At 38.6% G+C, this 27,935-nt stretch overlaps 1 protein-coding gene across 5 annotated transcripts in view; it reads left to right on the top strand.

The window, feature by feature from the left end:
• The window catches only part of LOC137627267 (inactive serine/threonine-protein kinase TEX14-like), a 298,494-nt gene that overhangs the window by 248,238 nt on the left and 22,321 nt on the right, over positions 1-27,935 (top strand). For all 5 annotated transcript variants that reach the window (XM_068358350.1, XM_068358378.1, XM_068358358.1 and 2 more), the window contains one exon: positions 16,429-16,672. In XM_068358350.1, the coding sequence (XP_068214451.1) occupies positions 16,429-16,672 (244 nt within the window). The remainder of the gene's footprint in view (positions 1-16,428; positions 16,673-27,935) is intronic.

Below are 27,935 nucleotides of genomic sequence, written 5' to 3' on the forward strand. Positions count from 1 at the left end.
CATGTACCGTATTCAATACTTAAAAAGTAAATAATTTGCCTGTGATTAGTGACCTTGATAGTGTAGATTACTCGCTAAAGTTGGTATATTGTTTAATTGTGGTAGCTTATTAGAAACGTCCTTGCCTGGCAATCTGCCGGGCTGGGGTTCGAGTCCCCCTCAAGCTCGGTAGTTTCTTGTAGTGTCTGCAACCTCGCCATCCGTATGAGCTAAGGATGGGTGTTTGAGGGAGTTTATAGGCTTACCTGCTTAGTTGTCAGCAGCTATTGCCCGGCTCTTCCCAGCTCTTGGGCGTAGAGGGAGCGTAGGTGCTGATCATATGTATATATGGTCAGTCTCTAGACCATTGTCACTGTCCCTTGCTTCTGCCATTCATGAGCGACCTTTAAACGCAAAAGGATATAAACCACTCTTCGAATGCCAGAAGGAAAGTTAATATCTTGTGCCAAGGAAGGAAAAGAGTTATCAGGCTATTGAGTGTGAACTCTTGGAGCCACTTCCGATTTATCTTATTGCAAGGAAGAAGAATCCCGCCCTATTGAACTCCGTTACACAACATGTATTCATCCGACCAAATGACTGACGTTTCAATAGTGGATGCGGATGCACTCTATAAACTCAGAATCTCGCAAAGTTAAACTCTTTGAGTGAAGGTCAGCTATACTTGGTAAATACCGCTATTTTGAAAAGCGCCGTGGGCTAATCTATATGTTTCTCTCTATGGAAAAAAACATTTTTCTTACTAACAATTCTCGTACTGACATAGTTTATTTTCCGGGTTTGTATTGTATTTATGGAGCTTGTATTAAATAATTCCCTTCTTTCCATTTCTTCTCGTTTTGCTTCTTATTTCAGTACTCTTTTATAATGCAAAATCATCTTCATGTTTTTAATAACTATTTATCATTAATACGATCATTTGTTCTACTTTTTTATAATGACTTTTATATCAAACATGATTAATTACTGCAGTAAGTATAACCTGCATTCTCCCTTTCCTTGTCATACAAACGCGGATGCTGGTCATAAAATTTGCATAAGGCTCCACTTCCATCCCATTAGCGGAAATTGATCTGCGGGCGTACCATCATCATCGTCCTCCTCATCCTCGATAGGGGAAAAGGGGCCTGGGCGTTACATGCTCAGGATGGGCGTCTAATGGGGGTGCCTTTGTTTTTGAGGATGTTATGATGAGACTCTGCAAACATGACGTCATTTCGCATAGGGTGCGCAATTCTCATATCCTCTGGTTGTAAGAGGTATGGTCCTTTGTACTTAGGAGCAGTAGTTCTTGTATTATAATTAATCAAGGCTGAAACCTTGGGAATTCTCTTCTCTTTTGTATATACTACAATCAATTTGTATTCGAGAATTGCCTTCGGTCGAATATTTGTTGTGTTTTTTTTTTTTCCTTTTTTGTTTTTTTAAGGATATTTCATGTGCTCTTTCAAATGTCTTTTTCTGTGGGCGAGTTCAGAGGTCAAGGTGTTGACTTTGGCGAGATACTACGTCTGAATACTGTTATTAAATGCTCTGATTACCATGTTCGATCTATTTTCTTACTTGTTATCTTCATCTTGATTATATCCATTTCTGTGCAAGGTTGTTCTTTGGGATAATTGTAATCCATGCGTATGTGGAGTTACTAAAAATAACTGATGAAACAGTAATGAGTAATACTTATTTCTACAATATGAATTTTAGTACATTCGGCACATTTTCTTCCAAAAGTCTTGGGCACTCAATATGGAAGTAGTATACTCCTGGTATTTTTATTGAGTTTTCAAGGGGGTGGTAATGTGGAAAACTCCACTTCAAAATATCTTATTAATTACCTCGTAAAAGGGTACAAAAAATTCCACATAATTTTATGACTACCACGAGTTTCTATGAATTCTGGAAGGAGGTTATGCCGGGTCGTGTGATAAGGTAGCAGCCATGACAGGATTAAGTTACAGATGAGTGTGGGAGCTTTCGTCAAAAAGGATCTAAACAGGAAATTCTTGCACACTTTTCCTTTATTGTGTTGAGGGAGCAGAATCTGAGCTTGCTGCGCAACTTCTACTGTCTTTTTATATTAATCTCAAGAAGAGAGAGAGAGAGTTATTTGATTTGTCATATTGAAATTGGCGAATCCTTATCGATAGTTTACAGATATTTCTTGAAAATATTTCCTCCTGAGCTTTGATTACCTAATGATGTCTAAAATGTTGCTCTCAGATCATGGAAACCATTGTTTTTAAAATTAATTAAATATTCATCATTCAATATCTTTGCAGCATTAGCTGCTGGAATGTAATTTTCCTTTTGAGATGTTGTAATTGATAGAATTGTGTTGTACACCACTGACAAAATTAACAAAATGGTCTTAATATGCACACATGTAAACTGAAGGACATACACATTGAATGAATGTCAGAAGGAGGCGCTGGAAATGTATATAAAATTATACAATGCAACTCCCGCAACCAGAATTTAATACTCTTGTGAATATTTGTCAGTATGTCCCACGAGGGGAAAAACTAGCGTTTAAAACAAAAGAAATATGAAACTAGTTGTTTTTGTATTTATCTCCTCAAATAGTCTTTGTACTGACTGAAGTGGAAGTCATAATGCGCATTATTTTTTTCGGTGTTGAATATTGAGCAGATGCAAATGATTGAAACGAGGTTTACATCATTCCCCCCCCCCCCCAAGTATATTTCTGCGTAGTATAAAATAGGAATAAATATCCCCGAGTTTTGTTTACTTTTTCCGACCAGATCTGAATCTAACGGGAAATGTGCCATTCACGCCGTGCCTTATTATAGTCATTCAAGATCTTGTCCCGTTCTCATCATTTCACGTCCATCGTATCATTTCCTTTCGTCTCCCGTCTATTCCAAGGCCAGAGATTTCCTCACCTCGATGGTTATGGTGTCAAGTAGGCTGTGATTCACGTTCTCAGATGATGAGGAACGCCTCGTTGAACAGCTTTGCCGTTCGCTTCGTCTGTTCCTTATATATCGAAGGCGTATTCTTGATGCTACGTTCTGACGCGGTAATGATCATGATCGTTGATTTCACCGGTGATAATAGCTTGCTTGGCAGGTTGACTCTTCCGTTCTCCGGTTATCATTTGTAAACAAAATAAATCTTGATCATGTAGTCTTCTCTGCATTTTGTTACATTTCTTATCCACTTTTCGCACACCTGCTGCTTGATGGCGTGTTCTTAATATCATTTTTTTTTTCTCTTTAATTGACATTGGAATTGATGTGGCATTTTTAACCTGGTGATTTATGTAATTTGTTTTTCAGCCTTGGCAGACAGCATTATTCGTATAGCTATTATCCCAGTTGAAGGTGTTTTTTATCCTTTTATGTATTGCACACGACTCATTTCATCATCAGTTGTATGTTGTGTGGATTATAGAACAATTCTTTTACTGATTTTTTCTCAATAACTCTGTAGCATTTTTCACTTGGATTAAATTTATTCTTATAACGTATATCTAATTTTTTAATCAAGCGAACTATCAATATGTTGAAATGAGGTCAACCGGACATTTCTCTCTCTCTTTTTTTTTTTCCTATTTAATCACACATTTCCAATGCCATCCGGATTTCATAAACAAAATGAAATACGCTTAATATGTGCTTCACGTTCAATATCGTCATTATTATTATTATTATTATTATTATTATTATTATTACTACTTGCTAAGATTCAACCCTAGTTGGAAAAGCAGGATACTATAAGCCCAAGGGCTCCAACAGGGAAAATAGCCCAGTGAGGAAAGGAAATAAGGAAAAACTACAAGAGAAGTTTAAGAACAATAATAACATTAAAACAAATATTTAATAAATACACTATAAAAACTTAAAAATAGCAAGAGGATAAAAACTTAGAAATAACAAGAGGAAAAGAAACAAAATAGAATAGTGTTCGAGTGTACCCTCAAGACAGAGATCTTTAACCCAAGACAATGGAAGTCCATGGTACAGAGGCAATGGCAAAAAAAAAAAAATATATATATTGGAAATGGTAAAATCAGCTATCGGGAAATTTCTATGAAATGAATATTCTCAAAATAAGATCTATAATGGCTTAAAATCTCTCTCTCTCTCTCTCTCTCTCTCTCTCTCTCTCTCTCTCTCTCTTCAAAAAGAATAAACAACTGTTATCTTTTGCCGGAGGGACCCTTGCATTTATGAGCTGCTGGCTGTTCTGTTTCTTATATACAGGTGTTACCTTGAGGGTTTATGGAAACTGAAAAGCCTGTGGAAAAATAACATTCCACCTTTTTCCCTTCAGTCTTAAAGAAAGTTCTCTCTCTCTCTCTCTCTCTCTCTCTCTCTCTCTCTCTCTCTCTTTTTGATGGATATTGCCAGTGTGTATATATATTCATGCTTTGAATGTGCATGTTTATAAGTTTGTCTTTTTATATAGATATACGTATGTGTATATATATATATATACACATATATATATATGTGTATATATATGTGTGTGTTTGTGTGTGTATATTGTGTATGTAATCAGTGACCTCCGGAACACATTTACTCGTAATATATATAGAAGTTGGTTTTCATGGGTATCTTATTTCTAAACCACAATTTAAGAAGAAGAAGAAGAAGAGGAGAGAGAGAGAGAGAGAGAGAGAGAGAGAGAGAGAGAGAGAGAGATCTTACGAACAGATTTATGCTCTTAAAATACATAACTCCTAGATGATGTCATTATTGGAGACCAGCTGGTTATTAAAACATATCATATGTAATGCATTTGAAGTCACAAATTGAATCATTATCGTTAACAATTCCTTAACAAACTTTACCTTTTATTGTTTTAATATCTATACATACTCATTATAGCCATCTTTTCCAGGGAGTAATTTGATAATTGATGTTGTGATGAAGGAAGTCTGTATGGTCTCCCCAACTCTTCCTTATTTCCTTTATTGTCTTCCTTATTTTGAAATAACCTTGATCCTGTTATTAGAGATTACGGGTTGTAGACTGTAATTATTTTATAATTGGGTATACTGTTTTTTACTCTATAATGTCCTTTTTTCCTTTTATTTTTTGTTTTATTTTTACAATTAATGTCGTTTGTGATATCTGGCGTATCGCGTAAAGGAAGGCTTACCGAATTACCAATTTCAAAAGTTGGTTTCTCTAGTGGAACAGAATATAGCAAAGGGTATAGAAAGGGGCTTTATGAAGCAATGCTGGGGAAAAAGAAAAATGAAGTATAAGAGAAAGTATGGAATACTTACTTGCTGTTTTTCGTAAACCATTAATGCTTCTTTTAAAGTTTTCAAATCGTTATGATCATGTAAGGAGTAACGTTAGCATATATATATATATATATATATATATATATATATATATATATATATATATATACCGTATATATATATATATATATATATATATGTGTGTGTGTGTGTGTGTGTGTGTGTGTATAAACCTCTATATATGGCATTTATAGACGATGAGAAAGCTTTTGATTCTGTAAAAACCTCAGCAGTAATGAAAACCCTTCAAAAACGAGGCATAGAAGAATTATATTTTGAATCATATTTTAGAACACTTGAAGATACCTATACAGGAATTACAGCAATCCTAAAACTACATAAAGATAGTGAGAAAATTCCGATTGAGAAAGGAGTTAGACAGGGCGACCCCATCTTTCCTAAATTATTCACAGCATACCTATAAATTTCTAAGAATTTAGATTGGGAAAATATAGGAATTAATATTAATGGGGAATTCCTTAACAACTTAAGATTTGCAGATTACATAGTTGACTTTAGTGAATCAGGGGACGTTTAAAAAAAGATGGGAGATTTGAATAGAGAAAGCAGAAATGCAGGACTGAAAATGGATATGAGTCAAATTAAGGTAATGTTTAATGAAAATATAGAGAGACAACAAATAAGTGTTATGGCGTACCCTCTAGAGATTGGTAATGAATATACGTACCTAGGACAGACAGTAAGTGTTTCCCTAGGACGCAGGACCAAAATTAAAAGAGGGGTAAGGATGTGATGGAGAGCAATTGGTAAACAAAATGAAATTCTGAAAAGTAAAATGTCACTTTTTCTTTAAAAAAAAGTATTTAATGAGCTGGTCCTACCATTATTAACATATGCAACAGAAACTTGGAGCTTATTAAAGCCTTAGAACATAAGCTAGTTACAACTCAAAGAAATGTGGAAAGAATAATGAAGGGAATAACAATAAGATACAGAAAAAGAGCAACATTAATACGAGAGCATACTAAAACAAAGGATATTCTAACAGCATATAAGAAAAAGAAATGGACATGTGCAGGACATATAACGAGAATGGCAGACAATAGATGAACATTAAGATTAACAGAATAGGTTTATAAAGATTGTAAAAGAAGCATGGGAAGGAAGAGAAGACGATAGATTGACGAACTAAGAAAGTTTGTAGGTGTGGACTTGCTCAGAAAGACCATAAACAGACAGGAGTGAAAGGACATGTCGAAGGCCTTTGCTCTGCAGTGACTAGTAACGGCTGATGATGATGATGATGATTATATATATATTTGTTCCGACACGAATACTTTACCTCGAATTACCTCTTCGGAGGGTCCTTGGGCCTCTCTCAATCTCGACCAAGATTTCCCGTGCTACCCCCCCCTATCTCGCTCCCGATAGTTCCTACCCCCGCCGCCAGGATAATTCCTGCGGCCCGGATTAGGGCAGGACACTGCTTTTCCCGGGTCAGGATCTCATTAAGTCCTTGGTCGTGAGATGCGAATCATCTCACTCTCTCTCGGTTAAACTCTCGATCCTTTGGCGCGTTGTGATCCCACGTGTTCCCAATGTACGGACTTGTGTTTTTTCGCAGTGTACCTCCCAAGTGTTCCTGTGCGTTCACTTTTCATCCGTGTCCTTACCCGGTGTTTAATTCATTTCCTTAGTGCTTGTGTCGTGCGTTATGGAACTGTATTCCTTGATTTTCTTCAAGGAATTGATAGCTGAAAGGGTAAGCGTAACCAAAGGCCTCCCGGGGTCGGTGGCACCCGCCACACGGCGAGACCCGACCGTGTACGGTGCGCCCTACGGTTGCGGGACGGCCTCCCTGGGACCTAGTAGGGAGCGGCCAGTTTACCTCCCAAGCACGGCTCCCCCCAGCCAAGCCGATGCCTCGGTCGACGGAGGCGAGGTTTCCCCGTCGGAGGACTCCGCCTACAGAAAGGAAAACTTTTTACAAGAAATCGTTCTTCCTCCCCTTATCCTCGGTGTTGCCGTGTAGGGGCAGCTTATGTTCCTCTTCAACCACGTGTCAGGACTACTGGTCCTGGAACGTAGTGCAGTGAGTGCACTTCGGCACTAAAAGGAAGAATACATCCAGGAGGCTCGTAGGAAGACGAGCCTCTCTTCGCCAACTTAATTCCCGATGCCTCGTCGAATAGAGATTCTTATACAGCCATCTTCCCCTACCCAGAGTAGGGGACGAGGTAAGTCAGTTGCGGGGAAGTGCCCATTGCTCTTCCCCAAGAATTTGAGTGGGTGCGGTATAGCACCAAGAGGAAGAGGGCGACGAAGAGTTCGCCTAAGAAGACGGGCGAGGGGCGTCCCGCCGGGCTGAACTTCCCTACCACCCTCTCCTACCCAGAGTAGGAGACGAGGTTGGGTTATTTTGTAGAAGATAACTCTTAAGAAGTAGTTCGAGGTAAGTACTACTTTCGGGAGTGTGTAGGGAGACGGAGTCCTGGTGCAAGCAGGCCACGTCTCCTCTGATGACCCCATGTGGGGGAAAATGTCTCTAATTCTTCTCCAGTCTCTTACCGTATTTTTCAGTCTCTTCTGCAGCCGAGGGCCTCGCCGAGAAGGAGCCCCCCCAGGTCTGTCTTGCAGCGTCCCCCGGACCGACAACCCAGGGTTTTTTCTCACCACGAAGGCCATCCTCCAGACGCAGATATAACCCTCGCAGGGAGAAAGGCGAGAAGGCCTCTTTAGGCAGGCGTAAGACCGCGAAGCTTCCGGTTCACCCCGCCAACGGGTGTAACCGAGCTTCTTTACGGGCAGCCTGGCCGAATCAGCACAGCTGGTTCGGCCCTCGGACTAAAAGGAACGGTTCCCTCCGTCGGGTCAGCCCACGAGGATCCGCGTCCGCGTCCCCCAGCCCGCCCGCAGGTGTAAGCGGGCTTATTTACGGGCAGCCTGGCCGAATCAGCACAGCTGGCTCGGCCCTCGGACTTAAAAGGAACGGTTCCCTCCGTCGGGTCAGCCCACGGGGATCCGCGTCCGCGTCCCCCAGCCCGCCCGCAGGTGTAAGCGGGCTTATTTACGGGCAGCCTGGCCGAATCAGCGCAGCTGGTTCGGCTCTCGGACTTAAAAGGAACGGTTCCCTCCGTTGGGTCAACCACGAGGATCCGCGTCCGCGTCCCCCGGAGAGAATACACGAACAGTAGTCCTCGACGGTACGGCGTTGCCGGTTCTGACCCCGAACCTGGTGCGGAGCTCCCCGCCGGGGAAACCGGTACCACCGCAAGGGAGTGCCTGGGATTCCAGAACCGAAGCGACCGGGGAGTGCCCGGTGACCCGGCGACTCGAGATCAAGCGGTAGTAAGGACTCTACAGGTAAGCGTAAGTCCCCGAAGCCTCCGGTTAACCCCTCCCAGCGGGGGATACGCGCTGTTGGTCGGGCGGCCTGGCCGAACCAGCCCGGCTGGTGAGGCCTTGGGGTCAGAAGGAACGGTTCCCGCTGTCGGGCCAGCCCACGGGAACCGCATCCTCGGCACCCAGAGCCTTGGGCCGACGGGAGTCCCCGCTGAACCAGAGATGCTTGCGGTAACCCAGGCTCCTGGTGCGGACGTCCCCGCAGGTGAAATCCAGGTCCTCGGATGACGGAGGTCTCCGTCTATAGGAGAGTGGTTAGCCTTTACGGAAGTCAAGCCTTTTTGAGGATCATGCAGACTCCTTACAACCTAAGACGTCTCTAGCACTTCCTCTAACCCGAGGTCTGGTCCTAGAGCAGGGTTATGTCGGCAAGGTAGTGGCCAACACTGCAGGAGTCCCCCAACCTTTAAGGGGGGTCAGCAGGACATCCTTAGTCAAGGCGTTTTCAGACAGTAGAGCCTCTTCAGCCCCAGTCTGGTTCTCGCCAGCAGGAGCCTCCATGAGGGAGATAATGTCGAGGGACTTAGTAAACGTCCCCTCTTGGCTGGACTGGTCGCAGCTTTCCCTTGGGGGGAGAATCTCTGTTTCCTCGGAAGGAACGAGAAACCATAGTGGAGAAGGTCTGGAAATAGAAGGAGGCTGACGTCCCCAGACCTACGACTCCTAGGAGACCACCCTAGAAGAGATCTGTCTCGGATAGTGCCGCGACACCCCAAGCATCTACCAGCGCTATGAGGAGAGAAGCCCTCGTCCTCCTGGTCCGCAACGCCTCAGCCCCTCCACAGGGGAGCTCCAGCGCCTTCTAGCTCCTTCAGGTCGGGTTACCCCGCCTCTAGGGGAGGCAGGTCAGGCCGCCCCTCTAGAAGAAGGGAAGAGTGGGAGGCTCCCTATCCCCACCCAACCTTCGGGTTGGAGGATGACTCAGGCGTCATTGGCAAGCATGGAGGGCTCAAGGAGCAGAACCTTGGACAGTGTCCTTACTAAAGAAGGGCTACGGACTTCCATTCCTGACGGAACCACCCACGCCTTTTCCGGCCAACCGGATAGATGGCTAGATCCTAAAGACTCGTTAAAGAGGACCTCCCTTCAAGAGGAGGTGTTGTCCATGCTAGAGAAGGGTACCATGGAAGAAGTTCTTCTCCCAGGACCAGGTGTCTACAGTCGCCTATTCCTGGCAGAAAAAGAGACCGGGGGGTGGAGGCCGGTTATAGATCTGTCAGCTCTCAACAGGTTCGTCAAGATGACGGACTTCTAAATGGACACGCAGAATTCGGTCCTGCTGTCCTTGAGGGAGAAAGATTGTAGAATACCATCGACCCCAAGGACGCATACTTCCAGATTCCGGTCCACACCTCGGGTCGGAGGTTCCTCCGGGTGAAATAGGGTTCCCAGTTCCTGCAATTCAGGACCCCTTTTTCTTTGGTCTGTCAACAACGCCCAAAGTGTTCGTGAGAGTCCCCACGGCTCTCGCAGGGGGGGCCCACGAACGAGGCATACGCCTTAGCAGATACCTGGACGGCTGGTAGCTTCTTCCCGCCTCAAAGGTCCTCTTGGAGGAACAAGGGAGAAGTCTCCTCCAGTTTGGCAAGGATCTAGGGAACTGAATCAACCCGAAGTAGCAAAATCTATCCCCTTCCACCGGAATGAACTACTGGGGAATAACATTAGACCTTTTTTCGGGGAGAATTTTTTCCCTTCGGAGAATAAGATATGACACCTCAGGCTCATTAGTCAGACGTTCCTACTGTTCACAGACGACTCCAACCAGAGATGGGGAGCCCTTCCCCTCGACGAAGCGGCACGAGAGACCTGGTTGGAAGGGGAGAGACAACTCCACACAATGTCCTGGAGTTGGAAGTAGTCCAGAAGGCGTGCCTACACTTCGCAAGTCTGCTAAAAGGGGAACTCCGTGGCGTGGATGAGCGACAACACCACGGTAATGGCATACATAAACAAGCAGGGTACTTGTAATCGAAGGAGTTGGGCGATCTCACCATAGAGAATCTAGACTGAGTGATAGGGAATCAAGGGGTGATGTTAACAAGGTTCTTTCCCGGAAAGTAAATCGCCCTGGCCGACGGCCTCAGCAGAATGGGCCACATAGTAGGGACAAAATGGTCCCTTCCCCCAGGAATAGCCAAGCTCATCATTCAACGATGGGGCGCCCCGGTGGTTGACCGCCTTGCAACAACCTCAACGCCCAACTCCCAGTCTATTGCCCCCCTGTACCAGACCCCGAAAGCTTCCTTAGAAGACTCTTTTCAGAACAAGTGGGACAATCTGGATGTGTACGTTTTCCCCCTTTTCACGCTGATAAGACATGGGCTCAGCGGATTAAAGGTGGCTCGAAGCCTACAGATGACTTTGGTAGCGCCCTGGTGGCTAGACAGAGAGAGTAGTTCGCGGACCTAAAGACCTATCGAGTCAACCTCCGTGGCCTCTGTCCGTCAGGTCAGATCTACTGAGTCAACCGCACTTCCTCAGGTTCCACGACAACCCTCTCTCTCTTCGACTTCACGCCTGGAGACTATCGAGCGACTCCTGAAGAAGGAGGGGTACTCCTCCTCCACAGCCAAGAGGATGTCCTTATACCTAAGAAAATCCTCTACCGTAGTCTACCAGGCGAAGTGGGCCGCCTTTACGAAAGGGTGCGCGACAAAACAAATAAGACCTCTCAAAGCCTCGGTTCCTGACATAGCTGATTTTCTAGTGTACCTTAGGGATAAAATAGGAATGCCAATCCCGGCTATTAAAGGAGTACGAGCAGCCTTAGGCCAAGTCTTTCTCCTGAAAGGCATCGACCTGGGGACCTCAAGACACATAGGGATGCTGATTAGAAGTTTCGAACAATCCTGCCCTCCCCAAGCCAGGAGAGTGCCTAGATGGGACCTGGCCAAGGTCCTGAAAATGTTGTGTCGTCCGACCTTTGAACCACTCAGAGATATCGGGGACAAAGATCTCACCCTCAAGACAGTCTTCTTGCTAGCCTTAGCTTCGGCTAAGAGGGTAGGTGAGATCCACGGTCTCTCCTACGACGTGGCACACTCCAAGGGTGGAAGGAGGTATCTTTCAAGTTCGTACCCTCCTTTGTAGCGAAGACTCAGAACCCAGCAGTCTGGGACCCGAGGTTTGAAGGTTTCTCTTTTCCAGCCATCCCCAAGACAGGCAATACGGACGACCTGAAGTTATGCCCGGTCAGGACGATCAGGAAATACCTGGAAAGGACGGCCCATCTCCGTCCGGGTGCCAAGAACCTCTTCGTCTCTTCAGGCGTTAATGAGAAGCAAGTGTCCAAGAACACTATTTCCTTCTGGCTGAGACAAGTCATCACTAGGGCTTATGAAGAAGACAAGGTGGCAGTACCAGGCACTCCCCGTCCCCATGACATCAGAGGCCTGAGCACTTCCTTGGCCTTTGAGAGAAATATGGCAGTGGGCCAGATCCTGCAGGCCAGCACTTGGTCACACCAGTCGACCTTCACGGCCCACTACCTCAAAGACTACTCAAGAAAGTCTTTGGATGGATTCTCCATTGGGACAGTCATCGCCGCCCTCCAAGCTGTGTAGTGGCAGGCTGGAAGACGTCCCCAACAAGTGAATAGTCTCATCCCTACTTCGTCAGGAGAAGACTCAGTAGAGAAAATGTCAAGAGGTAAGCCTAAAATTATAAGCGTAAGTTTTCCCTGCTACCCCCCTATCCGCTCTCTGTACCCCCGCATTACGTAGCCCTCCAGGCACCATGTGCCTAACCAAGTGGCAGAATGGCTCTCCCGCCTCCTAAAGTGTAAGTCTCCGAAGAGGTAATTCGAGGTAAAGTATTCGTGTCGGAACAAATGAAAAATTTTAAGTAATTTTTATTTTTCCTAACATACTTACCGAGAATTACCTCTGAGTAATGGCCCTCCCTTCCGTCCCCGAGTGCCATTCTTCTATTGCCGAGTCGGGCTAAACGGAGGACTTAATGAGATCCTGACCCGGGAAAAGCAGTGTCCTGCCCTAATCCGGGCCGCAGGAATTATCCTGGCGGCGGGGGTAGGAACTATCGGGAGCGAGATAGGGGGGGGGGGGGGTAGCACGGGAAATCTTGGTCGAGATTGAGAGAGGCCCAAGGACCCTCCGAAGAGGTAATTCTCGGTAAGTATGTTAGGAAAAATAAAAATTACTTAAAATTTTTCATATATATATATATATATATATATATGTATATGTATATATATATATATATATATATATATATATATATGTATATATATATATATATATATATATATATATATATATTGTGTATGTTTATGTGTGTTACATACAGTATGTATGTAGGTATGTGTTGGAAGGAAATTAAACAAGATTGAAGTCAGCGGCGAAAGTTAGATTATTTTAGATAAATGAATTTAAAAGTATTATGATGTACCGTTCAGATGATTGGCGATTGTAATTTACGTAATGAAGAGATATGTAAACTTTATTATAATCTTCATTTTCTAATATGATTTGATTGAAGAAACTTGGTAAACAAAATTTGCTAAAGCTACAATTATGGTTTTCAAAGAGTTATCAATTATGTCATTTTGTAGTGTATACGATCATTAATCAAAGACATTGATTAAAGGAATGCCATACGGAGTATTATTAAATGATGACTGAGAGAGAGAGAGAGAGAGAGAGAGAGAGAGAGAGAGAGAGAGAGAGAGAGAGAGAGAGAGTGAGAGAGAACTACGATAAAAATATATATTTGAGAATCCAACTGACAAACAACTTTTTTTATAAGTTATTCAAGGCATAAACATGCTCTTGTCTGATTATAATATTGGTTCAGCAATATGAATGAGAAAAGAAAGATGGAAAGATGAGAATCTCATTCTTTATTCTACTCTTCGTGGGGTGAAAATATAATCCCTTTTTGGGGTCAAAGTCGCAGTTGTGTTCTGACTTCCACCCCCTCCTTTCCCCCTCTTCCGCTCCCTCCACTTATTATTTTCGTTATTATTAAGGATAGGTAAGACGGTGTCTCGTATATTAGGTCTGGTTATGTTCTTTCAGATGCACTAAATACTTTTTGGAGATTATAAAAAAGAAAAGAAAAACATGAAGATTTAGAACCCAATAAATGGGGTCCTAATCATTTTGATTTTTAAAGAGAGAAATTATATTTCTTCTTCTTCTTCTTCTTCTTCTTCTTCTTCTTCTTATTATTATTATTATTATTATTATTATTATTAGTAGTAGTAGTAGTAGTAGTAGTAGTATGTTTAATATTATTAATATTTTTACTACTTCCAATAGAGGATACGCTCGATTTCCAAAGATTTTTGGTATCAAACAGACTTATAAGCGACTTTGATATTGATATTGATGAGTCCTTAAGATGACAAGTCTATATGATACGCCCAAACACTGCTTTTTGGGGGAATACTCTTTGTCTTTGTTAAATATAACTTGATAACTTGGTAAGCGAGTTTGTTTGTTTGTTCGTGTAGGTAACTGAGAGCGTCACAGGAAGAGGCAGGTGATGATATTATTACATGTGACTCACGTACAGGCTTTCTGGTGGGAGTACAGATGAGCCCATTGATACGGTTCACCTTTCCTTCCTTTTAGGAGAAGGGGATTTTATATAAATTACTCTCCCATGTATGGTATATATATATATATATATATATATATATATATATATATATAAAATGCGTGTGTTAGCTTGCGTGGTTGACGTAGCTTTATTAACTTATAATTTCATGGTTTTCTTTAACAGTTGTAACAAAATCTGTTTTGGTAAAGGAGAAATGAGTATCAGTCATTTTATGGGCTTCATATATTATAATGTTTTTAACAGGCTTACAAGATTGAAACGCGCTCAATTCGCTTAAGTTTAAACTAAATGTTTATATTTTAAAATATTTTATTTGCAAATATTTCATAGCCTATTTTTTTTTTCAGTTTAGTAATCAGAAGTTTTAGCACATAAAGTATTTGATTCTGAACTGCTATATTGTGGATGAACTCCTGCTGCTTTAAAAACTGTGTGTGTGTGTGTGTGTGTGTGTGTGTGTGTGTGGCATGTATGAATAAATCGGATTGAAGTTTCAATTGGTTTATTTAGATTTTAGACTAGTTCTTGGAGTATGTGGGTATATTTGATATTTTTGTACAATATAAGTAAAGCTAATTTTCGTTCATGACGAAACGTAATTATTTTGTTCGAGAGAGAGAGAGAGAGAGAGAGAGAGAGAGAGAGAGAGAGAGAGAGAGAGAGAGAGAGAGAGAGAGAGAGAGATTATTAATGTATAATCTTAGATATTACCTCAATTTTCATATGCAATTATTTTTCAATCAAAGAATGTTCAAAAAGGATATAATGGTCTTGGTATCAGATCATAATTTCATTGTCTAATGTTTTTAGGGTGACTGACACACACACCTTGTTCAAGTCACAAGCAAAGGATTCCCGGTATTTTTATTTTCCTTTTTGTAATTTCCGGGATTTAGTCCTTTGTATTTTTTCTCGAGTTCATATTTTGCATCTTTTCCTTTCTTATTTTTACAGTTGTGAATTTCACCTTAGGACTTATATGAAATTCGCTTCGTATCAAGAGTGAGTAGTACAATGACCCTTTCTGTCTTTTATCTCTTGACGGTTAAGAACTTGTTTATATAGGAAATTCTTTGTTATTAAGTACAAAAGATACAACGTATTTTTAGTCTTACCATAGGATTCATAAAAAAATTCCCTGATATCAGGAGTAAGCAGTACAGTGACCCTTTTGTCTTTCCTCCCTTGGCGGTTAAGAACTTGTGTTTATATAGGAAATACTTTGTTATCAAGTACAAAAGTTACAACCTATTTTTAGTCTCCAGCATTTCCTTTGTTGTTCTGAAATTATTTAATCTGTTGGATCTTTTTCTTTGACTTTTTTATTTCTCATTCTGTACATACAGCAGGTTTGCAATTTCTTCAAAATTAATATCAGTTAATCTCATATATATTTTTTTTTCTCTCAGGTACGTGAATCTTTCTAGAAAAATATTAGCTTAACACATATTGTCACGTCACAAGTGTCATTCATGATCCTTAGTCGTTATGAACATTTGCTTTTGATATTGACAATATCAGAGGTTATTCATCTGCACAATTTCTAAGGAGAAAAAAAAAAAACTTAATAATGTCTACAGAAAAAGGTTATATAGTTATAAAGTTGTTAAACACTTTCCGTTTGATATTCGCCTGATAGTGAATTGCTTCCTGCTACCTTTAATAGCATGCCATAAATGAGAAAGAAAGATGTTAGTTAGAGAGGAGGAAGAGGAAGAAAGGGTTTCATTCATGGACTTTAAAAAGAAAGGAACTTGATCTTACTATGAATGAGTTGTCATTCATGGAAGTGGTGTATAGCACGATGATTCACTAGATTCCCCCGAATTGAATATCTATTTTTCTTGCATTTAGGCTAGATGCCCTTGAGTGTATATTTCTTATGTAAACATTTATTCATTTGTATATTTTCATTCACTTAATTACCTTTTATATTCCTCCCCATTCATTTGTATTATCATTCCGAGCCACTTACATAGCTTCTTCATCTTCTGACAGTGATTTATCTCAGTGGAAATAACCATGATTGAATTAATTTCGTCCTATCACCACTGTATGGGGTCAAGGTGTTGTCTAATAGAACTTGGTGTACTGGGCAGTTATGCAGAACCGTTTATGTTCGATTGAAATATATATTGCTGTAATTGATTAATGTCTTTCAGGATTTTTTTTTGATAATTCATTCTCTCTTCACCTTGCAGGCGTACACATCGAGAGCGTCAATTCCCACGGTCAGACGCCCCTTTTCTGCGCGGCCTTCGGAGGAGACAACGAAGTCGTCTCGCTTCTTCTGAAGCTCGGCGCCAATCCCAACAGACGTTGTGGTTCCAACGGTGCCACTCCAGTCCACGGCGCCGCCTACCGAGGATCCAGGAGAGTCCTGAGATTGCTCGTGGAGGCGGGTGGAGATCTCACCCTCGAGGATAATGTAGAGCAGACACCAAGGTTAGTCTCAAGATTTGGGGGCCGGGCCGGGGGGTGATATATATATATATATATATATATATATATATATATATATATATATATATATACACACATATATATATATATATATATATATATATATATATATATATATATATATATATATATATGGAATACCTAATATAAAGAAGTAGAATTCCCTCATGATATAACAAACAGCAAACTAACAGTAGTTTTTGTCCTGTACGGACATGGAACATTGTATACCCTGCATAGACAGGTAACCGAGGTTGCCTAAATGAACAATACTGAATACCATCTTTCAGGATAAATTCAAATGTGGTAAAGTTCCAAAACGGATTCCATTTTGAAACCAGTGTTCATCCCCTGAAATTGAGTTAATTCATTTTTAATCGATAAGACAGTTGAAAGGAACTTTTTCTGTAATATAGTACCGTTTCTTCAAATGTTCATACATCTTACTAAAGCTCTTTATAATTATCACATTTCTCAGTTGTTTTAGAAGGTTATCATCAAGAGGTTGATATTCTAAGGTTGATTGAACCACCAAAGTAATTTATTTCACATTTAGATTTAGATGTGCCAATATTTCAACGTTCCTTGTGTTGTAGATAGTTAGGGTGATGAGAAAAACCATTGTTATTGACAATCTTTTGGGTTTCTATGATTTAAGGCCTGCTTTGTCAAACAGACTTTCTATGAAAAATAATATACCGCTCTAGAAATTGTTAAAAAAAAACATAAACCACAATGAAACGAGAAAGTAGCAACGCATCCCTACAATAGGAGGCCTTTTAGTCTTAATTATTTACCTTTGATTCTATCTAAAGCGGCAGATAAACATCCTTTTCGACAAAAGAAATATGTTTTTATCGTATTATGATATCATGAAGTATATGCATAGCGATGACATCACTACGGAAGTTCGTTTCTCCTTTATAGAAGGCTCTTCAGAAAACATACATTAGTTATTTTCTCTGGAAATAATTCGTTTTCGTAAATGATCAGTAGAGTAATTTTTGCGCAAATGACTCTTATTATATCCATCTTAGTTTCTCTAAGATTATATTGCTCGTTTTCATTTTACGCTTTTCACTTAAAGAGCTATTTTATATAGCGTTCTGAATAGCCATGTATGAAATAAACAACTTCAGAAATCTAGTGATTTTACCCATAATTATACATTAAGAAGAAATACTTGTGGATTCTTAAACACTTTATTTTTTTAATCCCAGTAACATGACCATATCTACTTGAATGTAAAACCTCTAACCACTAAACCCGTCGTTGTGGGAAAACAAGTTTTTGGGTAAAATCAAGTAATCTTACTCGAAAAATAGCTAGATAGTTGAGCTTTTATTTATAAACATTTTCTTGCTCTCTTATTTGTTTATCTTATTGCGTTACCCTCGTGTTTGCTTTGGAGCAGGGCAGATTTTAGATGTTTTAATAACCTTTTTTTACTGAAACCATGAAAATCATACTTAATTTTACAATATTCATGGTTCGTCAAGAATATTATGAAACACCATTTGATATACCTATCTATTTATTAAATGTAAAGTAAAAACTACCATTCCTATTATGCTCTCTCTCTCTCTCTCTCTCTCTCTCTCTCTCTCTCTCTCTCTCTCTCTCTCTCTCTCTCTCTCTCTCTCTCTCTGCAATTAACTCATTGTGCCAATTTTTCCACGTCACTTAATTTGGGGCAATTTTGTTTATCAATACAAGACTCGCATTACACGATAACATTTTAAGGAATGTTTATTGTCTTTCTGGAAGATTATTTTAACAGGAACGACCTTCTTTTCCTTCTTTCTCTTATTATTCTTATACTCATTTTCTTTCTTTTTCTTGTTTTGTTTTTCCTATTGCTCCTATTTCCATTATCATCTCTTCTGCCCACATTTTTCTAAGGTCCCACCTTGAATATTACTTATTGATTTCAATACTTTACTTTATCTTTTTCTTAGTCAGTGTTTTATCTTCTTCCTTTGCTGGTCTGATGCTATAGTTTCTGTTCGCTTTCCTTCTGCTGCTCTGTCTTTCTTTACCTAAATTTTGTTGTCTACTACTCACCTGGCTCCTACTCTTCCTTATCCTGCTTTATGTAGGTGATTTTCTTACTCTTTAATTTGTTTCTTCTTTTACTATTCTTAATCCTACTCAGACTCTCCTCTTCTTTCTGCTTTTGACCGTCGGTGTCTTCCTTCTCTTCCTGTTCTTTCTTCTGTTACCGGTTCTTCCTCTTCTTCTTCTTCTTCTTCTTCTTCTTCTTGAGTGCCCTCCGCCTCCATTAAAAGGGCATTTCCGTCATAAGAGGGCTTCAGGTCAATTACATTCATAATTTCATTTTTTTTTTTTCTATTTGGAATCAGAGGTGATCTTGCGGTTGTGACTTGAGATGTTAATCACTCCCCCTTATTTTCTTTTTGTTTTTGTTTGTGAGCTGTGACTGTCATTTTCTGGTCGTAAATGAAAGAGGGAAGCGTCCTACAATTACCTGTTGATTTTTCACTGGGTCATGGCTAGCTTCTAGGAGGTCAGATGAATGTCATCGATGCCATGAAATGTTATATTTCAAGCGATATATCTATGTGATGGACGTGTCACTTTGATCTAGTGTCACCAGAAAATAGGTTTCTCTAGTTATGGATGCTCTCGGTTTTCGAAGCATTAAAGAGAAACGGTGTATCACTTGGCAGACGTACTGCAAATTATTATTATTATTACTAGCTAAGCTACAACCCTAGTTGGAAAAGCAAGGTGCTGTAAGCCCAAGGGCTACAGCAGGAAAAGTAGCTCATTGATGAAAGGAAATAAGTAAACAGATAGAATAGAGTGCCCTAGTGTACCATCAAGCAAGAGGACCACAGCCCAAGACACTGGAAGACAATGGCACAGAGGCTATAGAGCTATACAAGACTAGAGAACAATGGTTTAATTTTAGAGTGTCCTTCCCCTAACCTTATCAAGTGGAGAGTAGCTACTGAATAATTACAGTGCAATAGTTAACCCCTATAGAAAGAAAATATTTTAGTTAGCTTAGTGTTGTCAGATGTATGAATGAAGAGGAGAATGTGTAAAGAATTTGCCTGGATATGTGTAGGCAAATGAAAAATGAGCCGTAACCAGAGAGGGATCCAATGTAGTACTATCTGGCCATTCAAAGGACCCAATAATTTTCTAGTGGTAGTATCTCAGTTGGTGGTTGGTTCCTTAGCCAAGCTACTACCTACAGTGAAGGTGGTGATAAGTTTTACGAACTGTGTTTTTTGTCAGGAATAAGTTCAAGCCTTAATTGACAAACAAAGCGAAGAAAAATGGTTAAAAGGAAACTGAGAATTGTTTATCTTATAATTTTATTTTTCAATGATTTTACTCTTTCTCTGAGCTAGAAAGGTCTGGCAATAATTATGCCACATTTGTCGAATAATTTAACATACTTTCCTATCAAGTAACTTATTCTATTTAGATTAGCTAAATTATTTTTATTAATAAACTCTTATAATAAATGCCCACTTCTCTTTATGTCAGATTCACGATTATAAAACTTTACAACAAAACAAAAGGACCGTTTTGCTATGACGGTCTCTTATTAGGAATCAAAGTAGGTCAATGGCTTATCCGTCAACCTGTCCGTCTCCTGTCAGTTACGATACGTCGATAATCAAACGAGCGTTTCAGAGGCCATCAACATCTGTTGGTATTGTTGTTCTGTTGCTCATGAGTATTTGAGTAATGATGGCCACGTGTTAGTATGCGATCTGATTAAGTCGTGGATTCTTTTATTCAATTATTTATTTAAATGCTTTTGTATTATGTATTTATATTTTCGAATTTCACATAGCTGAAGCAAACGTAAATCATTTCATCTGTATGGCTTTGTGGACCCTGCTCAACAATTTATGGTTTTTGATATGTTATAAATACTCTCATATGAATACTATATAATCTAACGTGCAGTTGCTTCAACAATACTGTATATTTAACAATAGGAACAACAGACTGACGCAAAAGGATTAATGAAATTATATACTCATTTCATTTATTTGATACTATATTGTTATTTTGCATAACCCTTGCTTGTAAATTCTCTCATAAAACTGTAAGAGACTAAAATCAAAGTTATATACTTTAATTCTTTTTTTCCTGTTAAATCTTGAACCCAAGCGAAGAAAAATTCTATTTGATAACCAGAAACAAATTCACTTGACTGTTTATATACCTGCTACTCCAAATTAACTTGCAAGTAAAGGAAGATTAAACTTGTATACAGATACAATCACTAAAGCAAATCCCTTACATGCCTGCCTCATCTATATGGAAACCAGTCCACTTATAAAACAAGAACACTTACACATGTGTGGAAACTTATTTTGTTATAAGAGAGATACAAACTATTCTAACCCTCCACCTAGTAAAGACAGATTCTCCCATTAGTCAAAATCCCTTTTAATTTGACAGCGTCTGACCTTATCAGAATCTAATTATATTTAAATTACCCTCGGTTTTTATTAAGACAAAATCCAATCTATACGGACACTATCCCATAGTATATTCCAGCACTATGCCCTACATTCTACTGCTCTTGTAAACACAAGCACGTGAGAATAGGTGACATCAAAAGTGACATAATTGCTTCGCCACATTAAACCAAATACTTACGGGTCCCGTTGCGTGGACCTGGATGATGATATCTCAGCGGGTCATGATGTTTTTGCTGCTATTTCCATTATTGAGATGAAATCTCAAGATGATCACGTTATCAGTTCCCCCCATTAGCATTTCTCCTAGATAGCTTTCTTCCTGTATTTAAACCTTTCGCGTAATTGTTACAATATTTTTTAATTTTAGTGCTTTTATGTCTTCTCTGCACTGGACACATCTCTCTCTCTCTCTCTCTCTCTCTCTCTCTCTCTCTCTCTCTCTCTCTCTCTCTCTCTCTCTCTCTCTCTCTCTCTCAAACTTGAAACTAAAATAAGCTTAGGTTTTGATTGCTTATAAATGTAATTCCAAGAACTTGCTATAAATATTGCCAAATCCGCTGAAAAGCTCCAGAGTATCTTTGGCATATTTAAACCTTTCGCGTAATTGTTACATTTATTTTTTTTTATCTTCTTTGCACTGGAAACATCTCTCTCTCTCTCTCTCTCTCTCTCTCTCTCTCTCTCTCTCTCTCTCTCTCTCTCTCTCTCTCTCTCTCTCAATCTGAAACTTGAAGCCAAAGTAGTTTAGTTTTCGATTGACTATAAATGTAATCCCAAGAACTTACTATAAAGGTTGCCAAATCTGCTAAAGAGCAGTAAAGTATCTTTGGCATACATTTATGTGTTGATTAAGGGTCATCTGTGATACCCCTGGGTGTCTGGGGTTAGGAGAAAGGTCTCTGTTGTTATGTAAAAGGTAGGTTTTGACACCTTAGCTAACTGGTCTTAGTTAATTTCATGTTACAGCAGGTTGTTGTTTGACTTGTAAGGTAAAACCAGCAAAATACAACTGGACAGTACATTTAGCTTTTCTGTTAATACTAATGTTGAATGAATTATCACTGATTTTTCCTGTTTAATTATTTAACTTCATGTGGTAGTTTGTCGAATTTACTTATCTTACAACTGAATTTTTCTCTAGTATTATTGTTAATTTTTTGTTATTATTATTCGTATGATATTTTTATATTTTACAATTTACTAAAGTTTCATATTTATACAGCGTCATTATTGTTTTAAAGCCCTGTCACATACAATTACGTCGATATTTGTTTATTCGTATGATTTGTTCGTGTCTTGTCCGCATTTGATTCTTTGTGTGCGATGAATCATGGTTCCTTTATTGAGTAATCATTTCAAAATGGGGTTCTCAGTCTAATTTGCGTACTAAAATTTTCCCATATGTATAATATCACACTCTTAGCTTAATATATAGAATTAGTCCGGTCCCGCAAGTAAAGTGTGCCAGTAGTCTTTACGTGACATAAGAACTACCATTGAATGATCCAGAGATTTGAGAGAAAAGTAGAAGATTCCACATTTTACAGTCACTCAGGATCAACGTACATCATTTGCTAAAGAGTTCCCTATCTGTTAAGCCAGAGCTTTGTTCTAAACGTAGCTCTGCATTTACCTTTCGTATTTTAAGCACTTAATATTTCATTAACCTTGATATACCTCTTCGCGTATGTTGCTTTGTTGAATTGCTCTTGAAAAATGAGTTGAATTTCTTTGTAAAAAATATTTAAAGACTTAACCTAATAAACCTTCACTTGCCTTGTTTTCTTTTTACTGGAGGCGTTCACAAAATTTTCTGTTTCAGTCAAATGTGATTTCGGATAAGAAAAATCAAATTATGTTTTTAAAATATTGAATAAAAATTCGTTGTTATTTGTATGTATGTGACAGTTATGTTTCTCACTGCCTTTTCATTATTTCATAACGTTACTCAGTTCATCTCATTCTTCTTGGCTTGAAAAAGTTCTTTCATGCATTACAAATTTAAATCGTAGAAGTTTTAAACCCCATGCCTATCGCCTATATTTCCTGACCTTTCATCATTTAACCAGAATAATCGAATATCATTATTATTATCATTATTATTATCCAAAATCAGATTGCGCTTTAAAATAACAATACAATCGACATTGAACTTCCATCCAAGATGTTCAAGGTGAACATTCCCCACCCAGTCCATCGAATCAAATAGGTTCTCCCATGATCACCTTGCTTGCATAAACATATATCTAGACTAATTGTGTATGTGATAGAAAACTGCTTTGCAATTCGAGCCATCCGTCTCATATTGGAGATAGAATTACATAAAGTGACGCCCACCTTGCTACGTTGTTAAGCCGATATAGAAACTCCAGGGATCAGGCGCTCTAGTTTTACCTGTAAGGTTACTCTGATTCTAATAAAATATGATACAGAGTTTTATAAGTGGTTGACAGGGACTCAAAACAACTCAAGATCATGTTTTCAGGGTCGGGTTTTTTGCATAAAGTGTAGTTCAGTTTTATATAGAAAGTTTGATATATTTATTGTTAACAGGTATTTAAGAATTAAAATAAACGTATAAGCCATTTTAAAGAAATCTTTTTATTCTAATACAGTTAGTGTATATCTGTACTTGATAATTATTAGGTTACATTTTTTGTAATTTGAATATAATGTGTCCACTTAAACATACTACAAGTACAAATGTTTAAAGATACCGCCACTCATTTTTAAAAGTATTTTGCGTCCCAGTTGAGAAAAGATAGATATGGAAAACTGAAAAACCTCAAAGCCCATTTTATGAGAATTGGTAATGAGCAACAAATGATAGTATCGACACGACAGCTTGGATATAAACAAACCATATCTGTGAGGAGGTGAGCTTACTTGTTATTTCGAAAATAATAACAAACAAATCAAATATTAAGAAATCGTCGCGCCATATATGCCTCGGTGTGTATCATGAGATCTAACACTGATTACTGTACGTTTATTTGGTTTACTATGACAACATATTCACTGATGCTTTGCACTCTTGGTGACGTGATTCACTCGATGCCACCATGAATTTAGATACTCATGTTTATGCAATTTTGTTTTTTGCTTTTATTTTATTGGATATTGTTATAACATTTAAGCTTTCATGAACAAATTTAGGAAGAGCTCTTTATGTTGCTGGAATAAAAGAGTAAACGTTTAAGAGTATTACATTCATGTTTTTGTTTAACAAAAAAAATGATCTGTTTATGCAAAGTATATGTGAGCATCATGGATTTTTCTCAACTATAATTTTATATTATTTAAGTTTGTTTTTTCTCTACCTTTAAGACATGATTCTGTATTTGTAACGTGACTGAATTTTGCTGCCAGATAAAAAAAGTATGACACATCATTCTGGGAAAAAAAAATCCGTTCTTTCGTGATCGTGATACGTTCTTGAGAACGAATGATTCACTTTCTTTTAATATACGCACGATTTTTTACGGTGCAGTAATTAAGACACCTGACGTACCATGGGTGATATTAATTGGGAGCCAGTCGTCAGCTGATTTTTAATAGCGTGGGAATATTGAAATCTTGATAAGGTATTGCAGAAGTCTATACATGATTTTATATTTTAATGTTTATCAACAATTCCATACTTCCCATTTTCTCAATATGATGGCATTCGTATCTAAAATAATCATTCATTCATTCTAGCAATAGAAAACAATAGTCAACGTGTATTTTGTGTCTTAGGAGGATTAAAAACGTGTTTACGACTAAACTGAAATTCTCACTTATGCAAACATAACTATGGATGAGTTTGTCAGGAAAAATGAAAGAGATAGATTAATTTGGTTTGTCAATTCAGGTAATTGAGGTAATGTTTATGCTGAAAAAATTAAAGCCCAGCATGCGCTTTATCAAATTATATCCAGTGAATTTTTTAATGGATGCTTACGTTTACGATAGTCATTTATTATAGATAATTATACTGCTGCTTTGCTGAAAACACATTTAGGTATGAACTCGGAAATGTTTACTCAATTACTTAATATAAATTGTATATATATATATATATATATATATATATATATATATATATATATATATATATATATATATTAATAATATATATGATATATATATATATATATGTATATATATATATAATAATATATATATATTTATATATGATATATATGATATATATATATATATATATATATATATATATATATATTATATTATATATATATATATATATATATATATATATATATATATATATATATACAGTGTGTGTATTTGTGTGTGTGTGTGTGTGTGTGTAAAATTGACTGGAGCAATAAACACCATGATAAGATAAATAAATGAAAAGTGTGCATTTCATCTGAGAAAATCGTTTAGATGAGTTTATGATGGATGTCAATGAAGAAACCATTTTTTAGATGACTAATTCTCACGCACCTTCCCAAGCAAATGAGTAATCCTACTGCCGAAAGTAATTCTTAAATGTTCAAATTTTTTATCAAAGAAGAAGGTACACATAGCTTTAGAAAGTATTTTTGATATATAAATGGTAAATAAAAAAAAATTTTCATGTTCATTCCTTTGTCTTTGAAGACAGAAATAGGAGTTTTCCGAAATCCATACTTCCCATTGTGGTATTCGAATCCATGCATGGCAAGTTAGGGTGAGGCTAACCAAAATCACTGCACCACGAAGGATTGTGGGGATATCTTAACATGGTGAAAGGGTGTGTGTATCGCCATGATCAGCAAAGCTGTACTAGTCAGGGCCATCCATACTAGGATAGTTTGCTGTGAGTGAACAGACTAAAGTCTCCCACTATCACCAATCCGGAATAGCCTGTGTGGTGATGAAATGGCCAAACCACAAACATGAATAAATACATGTCTGAGGCTTTTGTCCTGCAGTGGACTAGATACTGCTACATTTGTTGGTGTAGAGAGAGAGAGAGAGAGAGAGAGAGAGAGAGAGAGAGAGAGAGAGAGAGAGAGAGAGAGAGAGAGAGAATATATTTTTAAATCTCCATAGATAGATTCTTGATTTGGTAGCCAAACCCCCGACTTGTGGAAAACCCCCCCCCCCCTATTTTAGAGGTTCCAACTTCAGTCAGTGAGGCATGTCTCCTCTTCTCATATTACTTTCTCTGCTAGTAGACATTGGTTTGTCCGTCCTTGCTCCTTATCCATGCGAACAAGAGAGAGGGCAAACGAGTCATTCATAGCCTCTAAATCTGCTGCTACTGAATGCTCTTTTTTTCTAACAAGATTAATTATAATTTTTAATAAAGTAATTTTCTTATACTAAGAGAAAGTTTGACCATGATCTTGTCTTTGTTGACAAATATGCCAGGTCTTTTACACATCAAGTCCATAACAACCTTTCCCATTTTAATTTCCCTCCCCCTTTCTGCCTTGATGAATCTAGTTAGTTATAATTGTATATAAAGGTCTCATTCTTCCATTCTTTTCTGTTCGATTCCGAAGTTTCTGGTCCTCTTACTCGGCCCCTATCTAATCCTATTTAATCCTCAATGTTCCCTGCTAATAAAATATGTTGGGGTTTTGCACCTTGAAGATTGGTAAGGCATCTGTCCAAGATCACCTTCCTGTCAGTTTCATTAACGAGTTTGCAGCAAATTAGTTCCTGTGTTTTATCGTCCTTTTTTTCTTGATTTTCAATCTACAATCATTGTTCATCTTGGAAACATACATTGTTCCAGCTAATATTTAAGAAACGGGACGTCTCGAACCCTTCCAACTATCACCCTGTTGTCTAATATTTTGCTGTCGCTGAAATATTTTAAACTTGACAGAATATCATCTTTCTTAATTTCGATGCGACCCTCTCCTTTATGATTATCATCATGGCTTTCGAAGCTCAATATCAGATGGGAATCGTTCCTATTGTATTGGTGTTTGGTCATGCTCTCCGTTTGGCTTTAGAGAAATCACATGTCGACCTCCTTGAAATCTAAGGCATTTGATAACGTGTGGCCCAATCCTCTGTTAGCCAAAATTTTTGCGTATGATTTTACTTCCGTCTGTTAGCTATATCAAACTTTTTATATAATGCCCTTATATCTATTGGTATTCACGAAATAACATTTCCTTTTCTCTTCTCTTGTGTTGTTCCTTGGGGTTATCGTGATGATTTAACCTACCAAGCTTGTTTCATTTGGTCCCCACCCCTCCTCTGTTGATCCACTCAATTTTAATTTGTTGTCTCTTGACAGTGTCATCTTATATGAACAGCCATCCCGTAACTTGCTCAGAGAACATATCTACCTATTGTTTGGAAGCTGAGATTTCTGTCGCTTATCTTAGTTATTAAAGCTTTATGTTGCACTCATACAAACCTGTTTGGTTTACTACTCTCATTATCCTGATGATTCTTTGGAAGTTGTTCATCCTTTGTCTCCCATAATCAAATCAAATTAAGGTCGCCGGGTCGATCAGATCCCACCTTGATTCCATCTCATGACCCTCCATGAGGTACTTTTTCGGTCTTTCTTTTCTACGGTTACTATTTCGATCAGTGTTCTGTTAAGCGGGGAGTTCCTCTTGCTATCAAGCTATCTCATAACACCCCTGATTCTTCTAATCTCCTTTCCTATGGGGCAGACTTATCCCCTCCTTAAAAATAAAGCTCCATCTTCCCACATTTAATTTTTTAGCTTTTCTTCCTCTGGTCATGACTAGAAAACGGCAATAGGTTACCTTCCCATTGGGCCTCACTTTTATGTAAGATATATTACA

Source organism: Palaemon carinicauda, chromosome 2 (assembly GCF_036898095.1).
Source record: "Palaemon carinicauda isolate YSFRI2023 chromosome 2, ASM3689809v2, whole genome shotgun sequence".
Lineage (NCBI taxonomy): Eukaryota > Metazoa > Arthropoda > Malacostraca > Decapoda > Palaemonidae > Palaemon > Palaemon carinicauda.